Source organism: Nipponia nippon, unplaced genomic scaffold, assembly GCF_047370975.1.
Source record: "Nipponia nippon isolate SJK-2023a ecotype South Korea unplaced genomic scaffold, ASM4737097v1 scaffold_13, whole genome shotgun sequence".
NCBI classification, from domain to species: Eukaryota; Metazoa; Chordata; class Aves; order Pelecaniformes; family Threskiornithidae; genus Nipponia; species Nipponia nippon.
This window is the reverse complement of record NW_028262324.1, coordinates 3775104-3790679: the sequence shown is the minus strand read 5'-3', so window position 1 is coordinate 3790679 and position 15576 is coordinate 3775104. Positions and strand designations below refer to the sequence as shown.

Sequence of the window (15576 nt, the reverse complement as noted above, 5' to 3'; positions counted from 1 at the left end):
GGGTGGAGTATCTGTATGTGCATGCGTAGGTGTGTAAATATGGGTGAGCCCATATGGAGAACTGAAGCTAATGCTGGAGACACAGTTTTATTTTTAATAATAAAATTGGAATCGGGAAGACAGATGGGTGAAGTTGCAAGTGATATCAGGGAAAATGGCACAAGGTGTTCAGTTTCCTTTCTTTAACCCCCCTCTGCCCACCCATGACAACAAAAACTTAACAGATTATGTTCTAGACCCAAATTTACAGTGCACAATGTAAGGAAGTGGAAACTTGCCCTCTGAACTTTACCTACAACTTTCACCCATGAATCCTGCTGACTAATTTGTAAAGAAGATACTGCATAATAGGTAGTTCTGTCAAGAAAGCTGGAAATTGTGTATTTACTTGTAAGTGTACACATACTGCTTGCCCTGGGGGAGAAAAAATAGTTTACCATATTGGATTGGACTGATCTCGATGTGTACTGAACTTCTCAAAGAAAGATACAGATCTCTCTTATGCACCCGTTGGGTGTGTGATGCTGCATAGATGGAGTAAAGTTCCTCCTGCATCTCTAGGAATCTGCCTATACCCAGACAACTGAGTGGTAGTCATGTTCTGGTGTCGCCATGCACCACCAAAGAGGCACATAGGACTGCAAAAAGATGTTTTGCTATCCTTAAAAGAAGCACGTGGGCTGTGGAATATTACTCTTATTTTTAGGAAGAGGACCTGTGTTGTCTGTAAGGGGCAGAGGTAGCCTGGCTACCGTCTGTGAGCTGGCTTTCTGCTGGAGATATGAGAGATGTTGTACACGCTACAGAGGATTGGATGAGTTCCTTCACATTTCTGTTCTAGCCTCGTAGAAGGATATTTACAGACTAACTTGTTTGTTAAATACTTCAAAAACATATGTATTGATTCAAGCCCATGAGCTGATTTTTTTTTTTATTAGATTTTCTTGGTTAAATGCACTTAGTGTCATAATGTGACAGTGCCTTCAGTTGTTCAGCATTTTGTTTTCCAGGGGCAAGCCACATCATTTGCGGGTGGATAAAACTAAGGATTAAATTTTCTTCTCTTATCTGACACAGTGAGGGAACAGTTCTGTGGAGTCAAGAAGCCTTGAGCGATAGGCTTGAGAAAACTTCAAAATTTTCGTTAATGTTTTCTTTTTTAAGCCACTTCAGACATTGCCTGAGTTATTAGCAACGGCAAAATAAGCTATGATGATATACACTAGGATGGAATCAGACTTAGAACTCTTCTTTCACTATTTTTATAAAATAATGTTGTGTAGGACACATTAGCCCAGAAAAATAGAGATCTAGCAAGACCATTTTGTAGGGGTTTTAGTTATTTGTGCTAGCTGCAAAGGCCACAGATCACATAAAAGCATATACAGTCATGTGTGTTATTTCTTGGTCTTGCTTGATGGTTCATCACTAAAACCAATATCATGGCCCTGTTTGAATTTCAGGGGTTCCCTTGGCTGTAAATGAGTTATGCTGATGATATGATACACTCCTGATCTGCAGCATGCTTTCCCGCTGCCCTTCTCTAGCGATACGACTTCCAATTTTCATAGCTGGATTTCATCCCATCACTATACATCCAGCCCTCAAAGATGTTGTCTAGAAGACTACTTCAATCCTCTTGTGTTACCAATATCTATTGACTTTGTCATCAGTATGTTCTGTTAGAAGCCAACCAGTGGTATTAATGTAAAAATTAAACTTTAACAAAACTCTGAAAGTGCCTGACCGCTAATCTTATGTCCCTGTGATCTCTGCTTGCAGCCCAGTCTTGTTGCCTTTCGCTTTTAGGGCAGTTCCTTGCTGCATGTGTTTTCTATAATATTGCCTATTTTCCCGTGCGCTGTTCAATTGGATGTTCTGGTAAAACATCGATAGATGTGACCTGATCGTATTTGTTTTATTTACAAAATTACCTCTGTGTTGTGGGTTTTTTGAGGTTTTTTGGTGTATGGTGTGTTTGTGGTTTTTGGGTTTGTTTTGTTTTTAAAGGTTGGATCTGCCTAATTTCCATTTGAATATCCATGCTGTATTTTAAATTATTTTTTTATTTAGCTCTACAACTTTATTTCTCCATAGTTTCTTCTACCAAAGGCCTTGTACGCTGTGGGAAGATCAGTGGCTTCAGAATTGATACTGTGCTCGTTGTTCAGCAGTTAGATTATAAGCAGCTCAGTGTTGTCATTAACTGAAATATTCACTTCAGGATTTCGGGTTTTGTGCTAATATCCATCTAATTTTAGTTTATCCTGTCCTCACTGCAGTCATCCTGCATCTTACCTTATTCTTTGTTTTCCTTTCTCAAAAGAAAGTGTTTTTGAGTTCAGACAATCCTTTATAAGGTTTTAGCCTGATTTAGTTCAGCCTAATGTTTGGCTTTACACTATTTGGTGTCTAAGACATAGTTGTCTCTTCTGATCAGTCCTTTTTTTGGATTCTTGTAGGTTGTTTATTTCTAACCTCTTTCTGCTTATCCAGGTAGAGGTAAGGTATCCTTCTTCACCTTGCTTACAATGCAGATTTTTTTTCTTAGGCTGACACCTTTCCTTGGAAGAAGTGTTAAGCTTCTCTGCTTTCCACTCCCGAAGTTCCTTGGACCTCAGTAAATCACTGTTTTATCAATTTTTTTATCATTCTGAATGTGAATTGCAATTTGCTTTTTTCTTCCCTTTTATTTAGTTCATATAGAAACAACTGGTGTGATCACTTGATTTAGGGTTGGCTTTTTTTTTTTTACAGCTTGTTCTTTGCTGCTGTTTTCTTCACTTCTTACCAGCACCATCTCTGTGTTTCAAGACTCTGTGTTCTTATTGTCCAAGCAATTTGCACTGATACAGAATTATTCCAGCAGTTTCTGACTATGCCTACTGTGCTGGCTGGATGCTTTCTACTACCTAGGAGGCTACTTAGTGACTTTTTCTTTCTCCTTGCTGTTCTGTTCTCTGCTTTCCCTTTATCTCTAATTGTGTACTTGTTTGTGATTGTCCTTTTACTCAACAAAAGATAGTGGCATGCCGTAATTTTTGAAGTGATGCTGACACCTAAAGAAAGGACCATACTTCATTGATTGGAGAGCTTGTTTGGACTGGGGGGATTTGGTTTTGAGTGAGATATTTGGACCTTTTCTTAACATCAGCTCTGGATAGGGATGCTGAGGGGGGAGTGTGGAATCATTTAGGTTGGACAGTAGCAAACTGATGTTTTCCCCATTATGTGAACTTCGGCTAGCAGGGTAGCACTCTTACTTGACCGGACAAGGGTTGCAATGTGAAATTCTTCAGTGCTGATTTCAAAATGTCAAACTTGACCCTTCAGCGCTAAACCCATGAGCGTCCTTGCTTGACCAACACCACAGCTTTTTTTTTTTTTTTTTTGGAGTATTTTCTGCTCATTGAAGGCAAGCTGGTTTGGGGGGCAGCTAGCCATGTGCTTTGTGTTGGCAAGCCAATACCCGCCTCTACTGCCAGCTGATTGCCCTCTGCCTGCTGCCTTCAGGGTGGCACAGCCTTGCAGCGGCCCTGGAGATGCATCTCTACCTGAGGAGCCTCACAGAGGCAGGAATCTGGCCCAGGGAAGAGAGTGTGTCACGATGGCTCCTGAAGCCTTCCAAAGCCCTAAAAGAAAATCATCTTCATACTTTGTGCATGACTTAAGTCCCTGGAGCTCTCAAGTATTTAATGTGAAATGCAAACTAGTAGTTTTAAATGCGAATTGGTGTCAACGGTGTAGTTCCTCTCCAGGTTTGGGTCAGGGCCAAAACAAGACTAAAAGTACAGGTGCAGAGCTCTTCCTGCCGGTGGAGAGCCTGTGCCGCTGCCCGGGTCCCGCGGTCAGGTTCCCCCCGGCCCCTCCCTCCCAGAAGCGGCTGGGGGCGGCGGGGAGCGGGGCCGGGGCCGGGTCCGAGCGGCCGCCGCCGGTGCAACACCCCCCCCTGCGGGCCGGCCCCGGGGGCCGGGACGGGGGAGAGGGGGTTAAACGACACTGAAAGCGGTATTAGATTTAATAAGGAAACAGTGTTCTATTCAATCTGTTACTATTACTCTATTACTCTGAGTAAAAGCGTGCCGAGCACCGCTGGAATTTCTTTTGAAAGTTGAGTTGCTGTTTAAAATAATCCCGTGCTGTGTTAATGGGTAAAAAGGTGCCTTATCCTGGTGGTCTTCGCTTTCCTTTTCCTGTGCAAATCCGAGCTCAGATGGTTGATCGATATTGCCATGTCTTTTTTTTTTTTTTCTTATGAGGGGCATGCTTTTTTGGTGAAGAAGTTGCCAGTGGAAAGCAATTTTTAGGATTTTATTCAAGACTCTGTCTCTGCCTGTGTGTAAAGCCTATGAATGCAGCAGTACACGGTGTGATTAGGTATTTAGCAGTTAACTCTCGCGAAAGTAAAGTGAATAATAATGGAAATTACTGTTTTCAGCTGCAAACGCCTGTAAGCTGTTCCTGACAGCCGCTCGAACAAAGCACCCTCTGCACCCCGCCGCCTGGCTCTGGCGGAGGGTCGCTTCTTCCCTCCCCTCCCCTCCCCGTGCCGCGCTCAGCCACAATCCCAGTCCTCCGGTTAGTGCCATACCCTGCATTTACTCTCCATCCCCGCTGGAAACAGGGCAGGAGCACGAAAACCTAGATTTGCTGGCAAGATGCTGTACTTCAGCCGCCGCCGATAGGAGATTTTTGTGTGTGCAGCTGGGCTCGAATAGGGATTTAAAAAAAAAAAAAAAAAAACAAACACACCAAGCAATCCACAGCCCAGCCACTGAGGAAGCCGTTCAATCCGTGGGAGGGGGGGGCAGCCGGGGTGGCTGCCCCTCGCCGCGGCGGGGCAGCGGGGCCGGCGCTGGGCGGGCGCGGCCGGCGCTGGGCTCGGGGGGAGCCTCCCGCCCGCCCCCCGCCCGCCGCCACTTCGGCGGCTCCGCCGAGCAGCACCGCGGCTCCGGCTGCCGGGGCCGCCGCCGCGCCCGAGTCGCCAATGCGGGGGATATTTGCGGGGAGGCAGCGGCACCGCGGCAGCGGGGAGGGCAGGTGAACTCCCGGGGAAGGATGACCGGCGTCGCCGCGATCGTCTTTCTCCTGCAGCTCTTGCCCAAGGCGGAAGGACAGGTCTTCGCAGGTGAGTGCGCCCAGCCCGCCCGCAGCCCCGCCGAGGCTGCCCGCGGCGCGGCTCTCCCCGCCGGCCGCTGCCCTGCCCGGCTCCCCCGGGGCATCCCCCGGCCCCCAGGGCATCCCTTGCCGCGGGGCGGGCGAGCCCCGGCAGCCTCAACTCTTCGCCTCACCCCTTCCTCCAGCCCCTCGGCCTCGCAGGGAGCTCCCCGTGCAAGCTCCGGAGCAGGCAGGGATGGAAACGTCTCTCGGAAGGCGGCTGGGCGGCGAGGGAAGGAGCCGTCTTATTAAAAGTCGGTTTCTGGAGCGAGGCGTGCGCGGTGCCCGAGCCCCGGCAGCGGCTCGGTGCCAGCGCCGGGCGGTGGAGGGCTCTGCCGCGGGCGCTGGGCTTTGCGGGGCCCCCGCTGTCGCTGACAGCGGTGCCTGCGTCTGGGACCGGGGAGGCTCGCTCCTTGGAAAGTTGCGGGTGGTGGGAGGTGAACACATTGTCTTTTTACTCTGGGATTCACGACATTTGAGTCCTTTTTGTAGTAAACAGTCTTGCCGAGTCTGAGGCAGGAGTTAGCTCCTGAAGGATGTGCGGCTCGGGAGGAGTCCCTGCCTTTCCCCTCCAGTCGGGCAAAAGGGGTTTTTGGGGTTGTTTGCAGAAGTTTAGTGGCAGTTTTTGCTCCCCTTCCATCTCTCAGCTCAAGTAACTTTCTCGGTAGGAGCCAGTCCCAGTAGCTGAGTCCCCCCAGTTGTCCCTTTCTCTGTCACTCTGATCTTAAGGAATACTTTGCTCCCTGGCATGTGCACATTAATAGCAGCCAGCTATTTTCCTCCTCCTACAAGTTCCTTTAGGCATAGTTTGAATTACTTGAAGATGACAGGTGCCTATGGAGCTAGTTTTCTCCTCTTGTGCTGTTTTGTAGGTAAAGCATGGAGATGTGTGTCTGTTTTTTCCGTTGGATCTTTTAATATGGCATTCATTTTCTCACTGCAGTTTTTCTTTATATTAAAAAATAAACAGTTGTAACTTTTTCTTCTCTCTTGACTTCGTGTATCTATAGCTTTCTAAGTTTTTTTTAATTGTTTTTTTTTTTTTCCCCCCTATCTGTGTATTTAAGACAAGTAAAAAAATCCCTGTGCAACATTGGTTAGTAGGCATAAATCTCAGCACTTGGGACTCTGTTTCATACCTCCAACATGTCGAAGTTTAGTTCATCTCAAGCAGTGGAAGATGTCTTGGTTAATACTGAGAGCTCGAATGACTTTGTCTCGCTGAGTTCAAACAGAAATAGTGCAGAGTGTAGCAGACGCTGAGTGTGCGGTGGGAGCATGACATGTACCTCTAACTCATCTCTTCAGTGCAGTATGGCTCAGAAGAAAGTTTGGTGTGCGGAGGGCCCGGCAGGTGCGGGAGACCTCGGGCAGCTGGGTGAAGTGGATGTTGTAGTCGGTCCCGCACGCTTTGACAGTACCGTGGTATCGTGTTTACATTGCTAGGCAACTGCACAGATCTGCGGATTTATTAGTAAGGCTGGGAAATCTAACCTGGTTAATAGCTTCTTCGTTGAGTAAGCAATATGTGAAGCTATCTTTTTATTTTCTTTTTCTCTCTCTTCCAACTGTGTTTTTGTGCTCTCGACACTTCTCATATCAATTGAGATTAGATCCTTGGCTTTTAGATGAATCATTTAGCCAGATGCTTAGAAAAAAGACTCTTCTGTGAAAATGGCAAACTTTTAAGGGGGCAGAAAACACTTTGTATTTGAGGGAAATATCAATATAATATGAGTTATATAAGCTAAACATGCAAATTTAGGGATTAGCCAGATGTTGTCATTATTTTCAGAAAACCATGAAATATTTTGTTTTAATCTTTAGTTCAGCAGGCATAGTGACTGTGAGGCTTCCTAACCATTAGTATCACCTTCCACCTCCTGTTTTAATGCACTCTTTACCATTCAAAATAAGAGGAGCTGATTTTAATAAATAACGTTTTCTGAGCTGCTTCTTTTAATGAAGTTAAAATAAAGTTTTCTCCTCTTATACTATATACCTGGCATGAAGCGTAGTGGTCTGGACTCTGTCCGTATAGCTGATATTTTTATGGCAAAAAGCAAAGCTTTTCAGCTGCACTTTGTCTCTGAAATTTCCGTGAAGTTTGGCGAGACCGCAATTCGTGCCATCCCTGCGTTTTAGCATCTTCCATCAGGTGGTGCTGTCTCCATAACTATTAGGATGCAAATACCTTCTGTCTCTTTCTGATTGAATTATTTTTCAAAGCCTAATGCGTTTATTCAGCAGCCTTTTGTTAAACATCCGCAAAAAATCACTGTGCTATGAAGTTGGCTGGGTTTTTTGATTTATTTTCTTATATGATAGTTGGGCTAAGAAGTAGGAAAGCCCCAAGTCAAGACAAAATGGTATTCAATTCCTACCCGACCTGCACAGCTGCTGCTTCTTCATATTACCCACAACATATAAAATTAGAAATACTACAAAGCGACAGCAGAATGCTGATGGCTTCTTTCTGGAATACCTAGCTTTGTATTGAGGGAGCTGGTTAATGCGAATTTCTCTCTGTAATTTCTGTATTGCTCTATTTAGAACCCTTCTCCCTAGCAGTTACTTTTAGTTGCCTGCAGTCTCTGTAGTTATAAATAACTGAAGGTATGCTTTTGAGGTTCTAAACTTTTTGTTAGCTTTAGGGTCAGCTACTAATTTAATCCCTCTACTTTCCCATAGAAGAGACAGAAGTGACACCAGGTAATTCCAGTAATTGCTGATTCTTTCAGCTTTTCAGAAATTAAGGAACTTTGCTTACGGGGAAGTCTTTTTTCCTTAAAGCACGTGTGCAGTTTTTCTCCCACCAAATACGTGGAGTATTCTTGCAGTTGCTGTGCACTTTGCTACAGTCTGTTTTGTGTGCGTTTTTAGCACAGGAGAGTGGAGAATAGAGAGATTAAAGTCATTTGGAGCTGTGAAAAAGCATTTGGAGGAAAGTAGGACAGTGGGTTTACATTGGGACTCTTCACCTGAACACCGGATTACTGTGACCCTTGTCTGTCTTCTGATGTCAATGTTTGTTTTAATTTTTTCATTTTCCTGCTCCTTGTTTCACTGTGGCAGAGCTCCTGAACATGGGAACAGGTAGCTGTTTGCTTTCAAAGACTGCTGCCACATCATAAAGTTACAGCAACTGATAGTTCATTACACATGGTTTGTCCGGGGAAGATGGAAGGGCAGCAAACTGCAAGGAATTTTTTTTTTTTTTGGAAGATTAATTCATTTACTAGGAGTTCATTTACTGACAGCAAAATCTGTGAGTAAATTGGCAATGAAAAATGGATGTTTCTGAGCAAGCTACTCTGTGGCAATTGTTAACAAAGCAGCCATTTAACTCAATAATCACTTTTCACTCCCTCTGGGGAGCTGTTAGCACCACAATTCAACTTTATTTTTCATTCCTGGCTGGCTTGATTTTTTTTCTAATACATAAACAATTAATATTAAAAGGGTGATATTGTGAAACTGTCTATTTCAACAGAGGCAATGAAAGATCACTGTGTTGTATAAAGGCATTTGTGAATCTCTGAGTGATAATCCTTCTCTTTTATAAACGCAGAGCCCCTTTTTACCTTCCAATCTTCTGAAAGTCCCTCAGCTTTGCTTTTCCTGTTTAATTGTACTTTTTTTAGTCTGTTATGCTCCATGTGCAGGCCCACGTGCTCTACTTTTCATTAATATTATGGGAATGATTTGGGACACTTATTGTAGAACATCATAGTATTTTTTTAGAAAGCACCATCATCTGTTACCATGGAAACCCGTAGAGTGGCAAAGATGTAGGTCTGAGGCTTTGTGAACCTCAAAAGATATGGACAAGGGTTGTTTCTTATAGGAACAATTATTTTTGCATATAAAAGTCTAGTTAAGTGGAGAGAAGAAAGGGAAATAAATTGATTTATTCAGCATTGCACTGACAATCCTTCATTCGAATAACATTGTGCAAAGAAGGATCAGTGTCTCCGACTCTCTCTCTCTGTATGTGTATGGGGGTTTTTTTAAGCTCATTATTTATCGTAATAGTTGGTTTATGCCTCTGATAATTTTCATTGTAATTTTATAAATGAGGTAAACGAATGTGTACTGGCAGGTATTGTTCTTTGCTTGAATGGAAAGTGCTGAATGTAGACTTGGAGAGGTGTGCAATGTTAGCACCAGAGCTTAAATATTTTGGCAACGAGCAAATTAGAGACTGACTTAATGTGGCCCTAATTAAAAAAAACAAAAAACCAAACCAAAAACAGATACTGTTTGAAATCCACCTACCAAAATCTGATTTAGGTATATATATGGGTTTGCTCACTAATGTGAGCAGTAAGAGTAATAATACTTACCTGTTTTGCCATAGAAATACTGAAGCCTAGTTAACATTCATAAAAACTCTTATGATGTTTGGGTGACGAGCAGCAGGAGTGCGTGTGTGTATTGCTATATAAAGCACATGTCCTTTAGAGAGATTTCTTAATTTTTTATGGAAACTGCTTCAGTCTGTTTCCTCAATGTCTTGTAATACATAGATAAAATACGTATTGAAGCTTCTAAAATGTGCTTGTAGGTACATTCATGGATGAGGCTTTCCTTGCAGAGAATTTAAAGAACAGTAGTGTACAGAGGTCACCTGCTGTTACAAACTGACCCAAGTTGTAGTCCAGGTTTCCTGCTGTGATGCGAAAAACCTCCTGTGCCTCCCATTGCCTCGGTACCAGAGGGCTCCGCTTCCACAAAGAACAGCTCGTGGGTTGACGCTTCTGGGCTCCGTGTTGTCATTCTTGAGAAGAGTATGGTACACTTGGCTTTTATGGTATTTCTGAACATTTTACAGAGTGGCATTACTTTTGCTTGTTTAAGCCAATGTATTTAGCCAGGAGTCACTTTTTTCTGGTACTGTTCATGTTTCCTAGTACTCTTTCTTCTGATGGTGCTCTCCCTGTTTGTGCTGGTTAACATGATTTGGATATCGTTTCATTTAGATGGTATTTGCTTTTTGGGGGAAATCCTTACCCATCTCTTGACCTGCCACCTTCCTGGCCCTCTGTTGCCCCTTACTTTTCAGTGCCACTTGCCTCCCACCACCCTGCTCTTTCCAGGCAAACCCAAAGGAAAAGAGCTCCCCTATGCAACCCAAAGCAGATATGCAAAGAAGGTGAATGTTGCTGATAGCATCAGAAAGGACTTTTTGCAACCTGGCCCTGTTTTTCTGTACACTCATAATTACATAACAATTGCTTCTAGTGTTCATTATTGCAAGCTCTAAAGGTCATATATCTTCATGGTGGAAGAGACAATTGCTATGTCTTACCCAGACTATACATTATTTAATCAGACCCACTTGTTTTTTAATACTGATTAGTACATCCTACCTGTCATACCACGGTTCAGAGATATCAGATACTTTGCAAGCTGGATGACAGAGCATTGCATGTTCCAGAAAAAAACGCTGGTAAGTTAGTTAAAGAAAACAAGGACCTTCGGAGGAAGAACACTAAGTGTTGTTTAATGTCACAGTTAAAGATGATGTAATTCTGGGGAGCACAGGCATATCCACCTGCGAACAAGACCTGGTAAATAGGACAAGAAACCCCAGGAACAGTGAACCTACTTAGTGCTTGGTCTCCTCTGGCTTTCTTGTTTTCTTTTAACTAGTGCTTGTAAAATCAATCTAAGGCCAACCGCTTCATTTCTTCTGTCCTCCGGCTAGATCTCCCTGGGACTGCAGGCTTGGGAATTCAAGCTGACTTGGTGAATTCCGCCACGGTTTGAAGCAGTGCAGCTCATGTAGTTAAAGAATGATTGAGCTGCTTGTGAATTTTAGGAGGATGGGACCTGGCCCTTGTTCCTTGATATTTTTGAGTTCATCTCTCAGAAAGGCTGTGGGGTTTGACAGCTGATGATGTTGTGTGGGCACAGATCAGTGCTGCAGCCTGAGCAACCTATGGTTATGCAAACTTCTCTACTCAGTTCTGCTGTTTCCTTTGTACTGGAAATGCTCAAAGTATCCTATATTTCATGTTTTGTTAGCTGAAATGTCTTCAGATCCGACCTAACAGAGGAAACAGTTTACCATGCTTTTTTCACATACATCCTTGTTATAATCTCAGCTTCATTCCTGGGTAGTGACTATGTTGAATGACTGGGAAGCAGCTCTTGGCTGCTAATTCAGCTGTACGTTGAGCAAAGGAGGGCGGTTTCACTACTTGTCCCCTGCAGTGTTGTAAAGAACAACAATATCGAGAGTATTACAACTTAATCCAGGGTTTATCTATTTTTAGGTTGGGGATGAATCCTTCTGTCTTCAAATTTGAAGAAAATATCGTTACCTACTTGAGCAGAAGTAGGCCTTTGCACTGTACTGGGGGTGATATTCTTGAAATACTGTGCTTTTGACTCCAGTACTGCTGAATTTGTCACTGTACTGAAATGATCTTAATCTGCATGTGTGTGAATCTTCATTCCCTTAGTATCAACTCAAAGGTCAGCTTCTCGATAACAGGGAGAGAAGCTTTGCAAATAGGAAAAAAAGACCTAAATAGGCAAATAGAGAAATTGTGTGCACTGGGCTTTCAGTTTCTTTTTTTTTTTTTTAATGAAAAAGCATGGAGTTGAGAATGGTATTGATGCCACAAAGTTTTGTTTGTTTAAGAAGATAAGATTAGTAAAAGTGTTGCTTGGCAGAAAGCATGTGTGGTTGTGACCATCTAGTAGAAACAGGGCATGAGGATGAAGTGGGGGAGGAAGAAGGGAATTAAAGCAATTTTACTGCTATAGATGGGTCTTTCTTTCTTTAGAAATACACTTTTTGGAATTGCAGCAGTATTTGCTGGATAAGCAGAAGAGCACTTCTGTCAGCAAGATGGGATGCTGCTGCTCTTGATGCTTCATTTCTCCAGAATAGGGATTTTCTGTCAATGTGCACCTGTTTATGTGCTGGCAGCCCAAATCTTGTTCTGCATTTCTAGGTGTGAATTCTATGCTCTAATAGAAACAGTTGTTGATGAAACTGTAAAGTGTAATGTATTTCCACCACAATCAGTAGTTTCTCAGAGAAATATTTCACATTTTCGTTTTTTTTCAGGGGCACGTGACTGAAAGAGGTAGATTTAAAAAAAAAAAAAAAAAAAAAAAAAACCACACAAAACCCCAAAAAAACCTAAGCCAAGAAGGTGTGTGTGTGTATATCTAATTCCACACTTGACTGCATTGGGCTTGTGTCAAGAATTTTTACTACTTTTGTTCTCTCAATTTGTTCCTAAGAAGTGAAAAACACCAGTATAAACCTTCACCAGCTCTTTCTAGTGTTTTCCATGCAAGCCCACCTGTTTGCAAGAGGTGTACGTACCTGCATTTCTGTTCGGGCAGGGGACCTGCTTTCTCTAGCCTTCACCTTGGGTGTGTTCGTAAGCTGGCTGAGCAGAAGAGCTTGTTACCTTCCTTGTAATTCTGGACTTGATAGGCAATTGTGAGTTTGTGATGGTATCAAGTCATCTCTCCTAGTGAGCATCCTTAATAGAAAGTCCCTTTTTTTTCTTCCTCTTTATTGTTTATTAAACCTAATGTGATTGTTTTATTGTATAGTAACTTTGAAACACAGTTGGCTTTTCAGATGTTAAATGCTTCAGAGGCACAAATGACTCATTTTTGTACCCTGAATAACGTTTTCATCTTGCAGTTGTACAAAAGAGAAACAACAGAAGAAACGGGAGCAGTGCTGCAGCCAAGCAGCAAGGGTGGCAGCTGACAAGATGCTGGCGTGTTTGGGTGGGGCGGGTTAGTTATGGAGAAGGTGATGAGAAGGCGAGTATGATGAGATTACAGCAGTGGGAAGAGGAAGGGAACAAGCATGAAAAGAAACATGAAAGTAAGAGGAGCCTGACAGGATAGAAACAGTGAGGAAGCAGACGTAAAATAAAGCTCAGAAATTGGCTGCTGTTCCTGATGCTCAGCAGACTGGGAGGATGGCTGTCACTGCCATCGTCTCTGTCTCCCTTCCAGTAAGTTATCTGTCAGCCAAAGTTATTGCTAGATAGCTTGTTGCTGCAAATTTCGGTCCTTAGGCCGAAACGTGGGCTGCAGTGCCTAGTTTTCATTGTCCCTCCTTAATTTTACCTTGATGTTTTCTCAAACTGGTTGAGCATATGCCTTCACAAACCAAACTGATATGAATATCTTGAATTGACTATAACCCCTTCCAGGTTCGCTTAGAAAAGTGTATGAGATTTATATGTTTAACCTGCTAGTCACTAATATTTTAAGAGCCTAAAATATGATAGAAGCAGTCTTCCCTGTTACTCTAGCTCAGCTGATATTTCAGAGACCTGTTCCTGTGTTCACACTACAGTTGCATGCTGTTTATTTCAGTAAAATGAAAAAGAATAAGCATGCAAAAGGAAAAGACTGATATATTTGCCCTCTGAAATACATTGCTATCTATCCCTGTCTGTACCAGAGTAGCTCATTGGGATAGCAACTATGCCTGGGTACTTTAGCACATTGCTGGGCTTGGTTCAGAGCCTGTGCCAGGCAGCCCAGATGTGATGCACAGTTCTGCGCAACAGCCAAACAAAATTAAATGTCCAGAAGTCATTATGTCCATCAGCAAACTAAAGCCAATTGCTCATCTTTGCTTCTTCCCTTTTAAATTTTTTTTTTAAGCTCAATGTGGTTTGAGGCAGAGCGCTTTGTTGCATTATTGGCTCTGACTAAACAGGACGTAATCTTCTGATAAATTTGACTTTCAGATTGGTGGCTTCCATCTCTCCGTGCTCGTGTGGTCTGGCTGTTCCTTGCCAGCGCTGACTCATTCCCTTTAGGGCAATTGGATCTCTTGGAGGCACCCTGCAGTGCTCCACTTGTGTCCTGCCTGCAAAAGGCAGGTAAAGAGGCAGCGATGGTCAGTTTGCTTCCCAGCAATCCAGGCAGTTATTTCATGGTACTCCTGCATACAAACACATGATCGTTATTGCTGGGGATGCTGCTGACTGTTTGGATGCTGCCTAGTTGAAACTGGACCTGCTATTTAATTTCTGGGGAACGGGGGGGCAAGATTTCATTAAATCTAGGATCAGTTGAAAAGTTTCCACAAATGTGATCTGAAAATCGATTTCTAAGAAAACAGCTGTTCTAAAACAAGCAGTTGCCCTGCAGTTCTTGAGATTCAAACATTCCAGCATGAATTGGAAAAAAAAAATCTATATAATCTAGTACAAAATAATAGAATCATAAAATGGTTTGGGTTGGAAGGCACCTTAGAGATTGTTTAGGTTCAACCCCCCTGCCATGGGCAGGGACAGCCTTCACTAGACCAGGTTGCTCAAAGGCCCATCCAATCTGGCCTTGAACACTTCCAGGGGTATGGGGCATCAGCACCTTCTCTGGCAACCTAAGAAGTTTCAGTAAATCTTGCAGGGAGTCTTATGTGTACTTTTAAAAGCGATTGCTACTATGAAAATGGTGGTCAAAACACTGCGCCAGCTTCCTGAATAAATTATTTTTGTTAGCAATAGGGTCTCCTAGACAAACAGTAAATATATTTTTATGATTAAAAACAGGGAGATGGTGTATGTACTAACAGATATCAGCACGTGGTAGCAATAATCAGAGAAGCGGAAAGCTTGGAAATAAACAAACACGCTGTCTCTGTTGGCACAGGGATAACCCTGGAGACTGCCAAGGCCAGAGCCTGCAAAAATAAGAAAGTATAATTAATTGTCCTTAAATGAACCTATGAAGCAAAAATATCCCTCTTAAAGTAAACTCTCAACTTTGCATCTTTTATTATAAAGCTTTTCCATGTGTCGGAGTTGTTTAATGTTCTATAATGTGCTTATTTACATTTCTGTGCATGTTTAGTGTAAAGAATCAGCAGAGTGAGTATAGCTGCATTGGACATCTGCTTTACTCTTGCACTTTGCTTTTTTAGCAATAATGCAAAATTATTTCTTAAAATGGCTAAGTAATGTTTTGGAACAAAGTCTTGGTGGTGTTCGAAGGTCACTTGGCAGTTGTCTATATTAAATCAGTCCCCTGTGGGTTTTTCTGTTGGTTTTTTGGTGGGGTTTTTTTGAGAGGTTTTTTCTTCCTTCCAGTGGTTCCTATGCCTGTGTGGATGTGAAGAGCTCTCATGGCAAGAAAGCAGAAAAGCATTATTTCCTTCCACCCTCCCCAAAAGCTCTGAGCTTCTATTGCTAACAGAATGCTAGATAAATGAGAGAGAGTTTCATTGAAAGAAGCACTAAATTTCTGTGTGTCACTTAGCAAATTCCCAGTGGTTACTGACTTCAGGGTGACTTGGGACCTGGAGCATGCAGGAAGCAACAGAAGCGTTATCGATACATGGTACAAGTTTTGAGTGTATCCTGCTTGCTAAGTGTAATTCATGTCAAATTTCTGAGGAGAGTACAGAATGAGTGT

General features: G+C 43.0%; 1 protein-coding gene across 7 annotated transcripts in view; it reads left to right on the top strand.

Moving 5' to 3' along the window:
* Positions 1–4930: 4930 nt before the first annotated feature.
* PTPRT (protein tyrosine phosphatase receptor type T) overlaps positions 4931–15576 on the top strand; it is a 472716-nt gene continuing 462070 nt past the window's right edge. For all 7 annotated transcript variants that reach the window (XM_087749578.1, XM_087749577.1, XM_087749574.1 and 4 more), the window contains exon 1: positions 4931–5128. In XM_087749578.1, the coding sequence (XP_087605704.1) occupies positions 5059–5128 (70 nt within the window). In that variant the 5' untranslated portion in view covers positions 4931–5058. The remainder of the gene's footprint in view (positions 5129–15576) is intronic.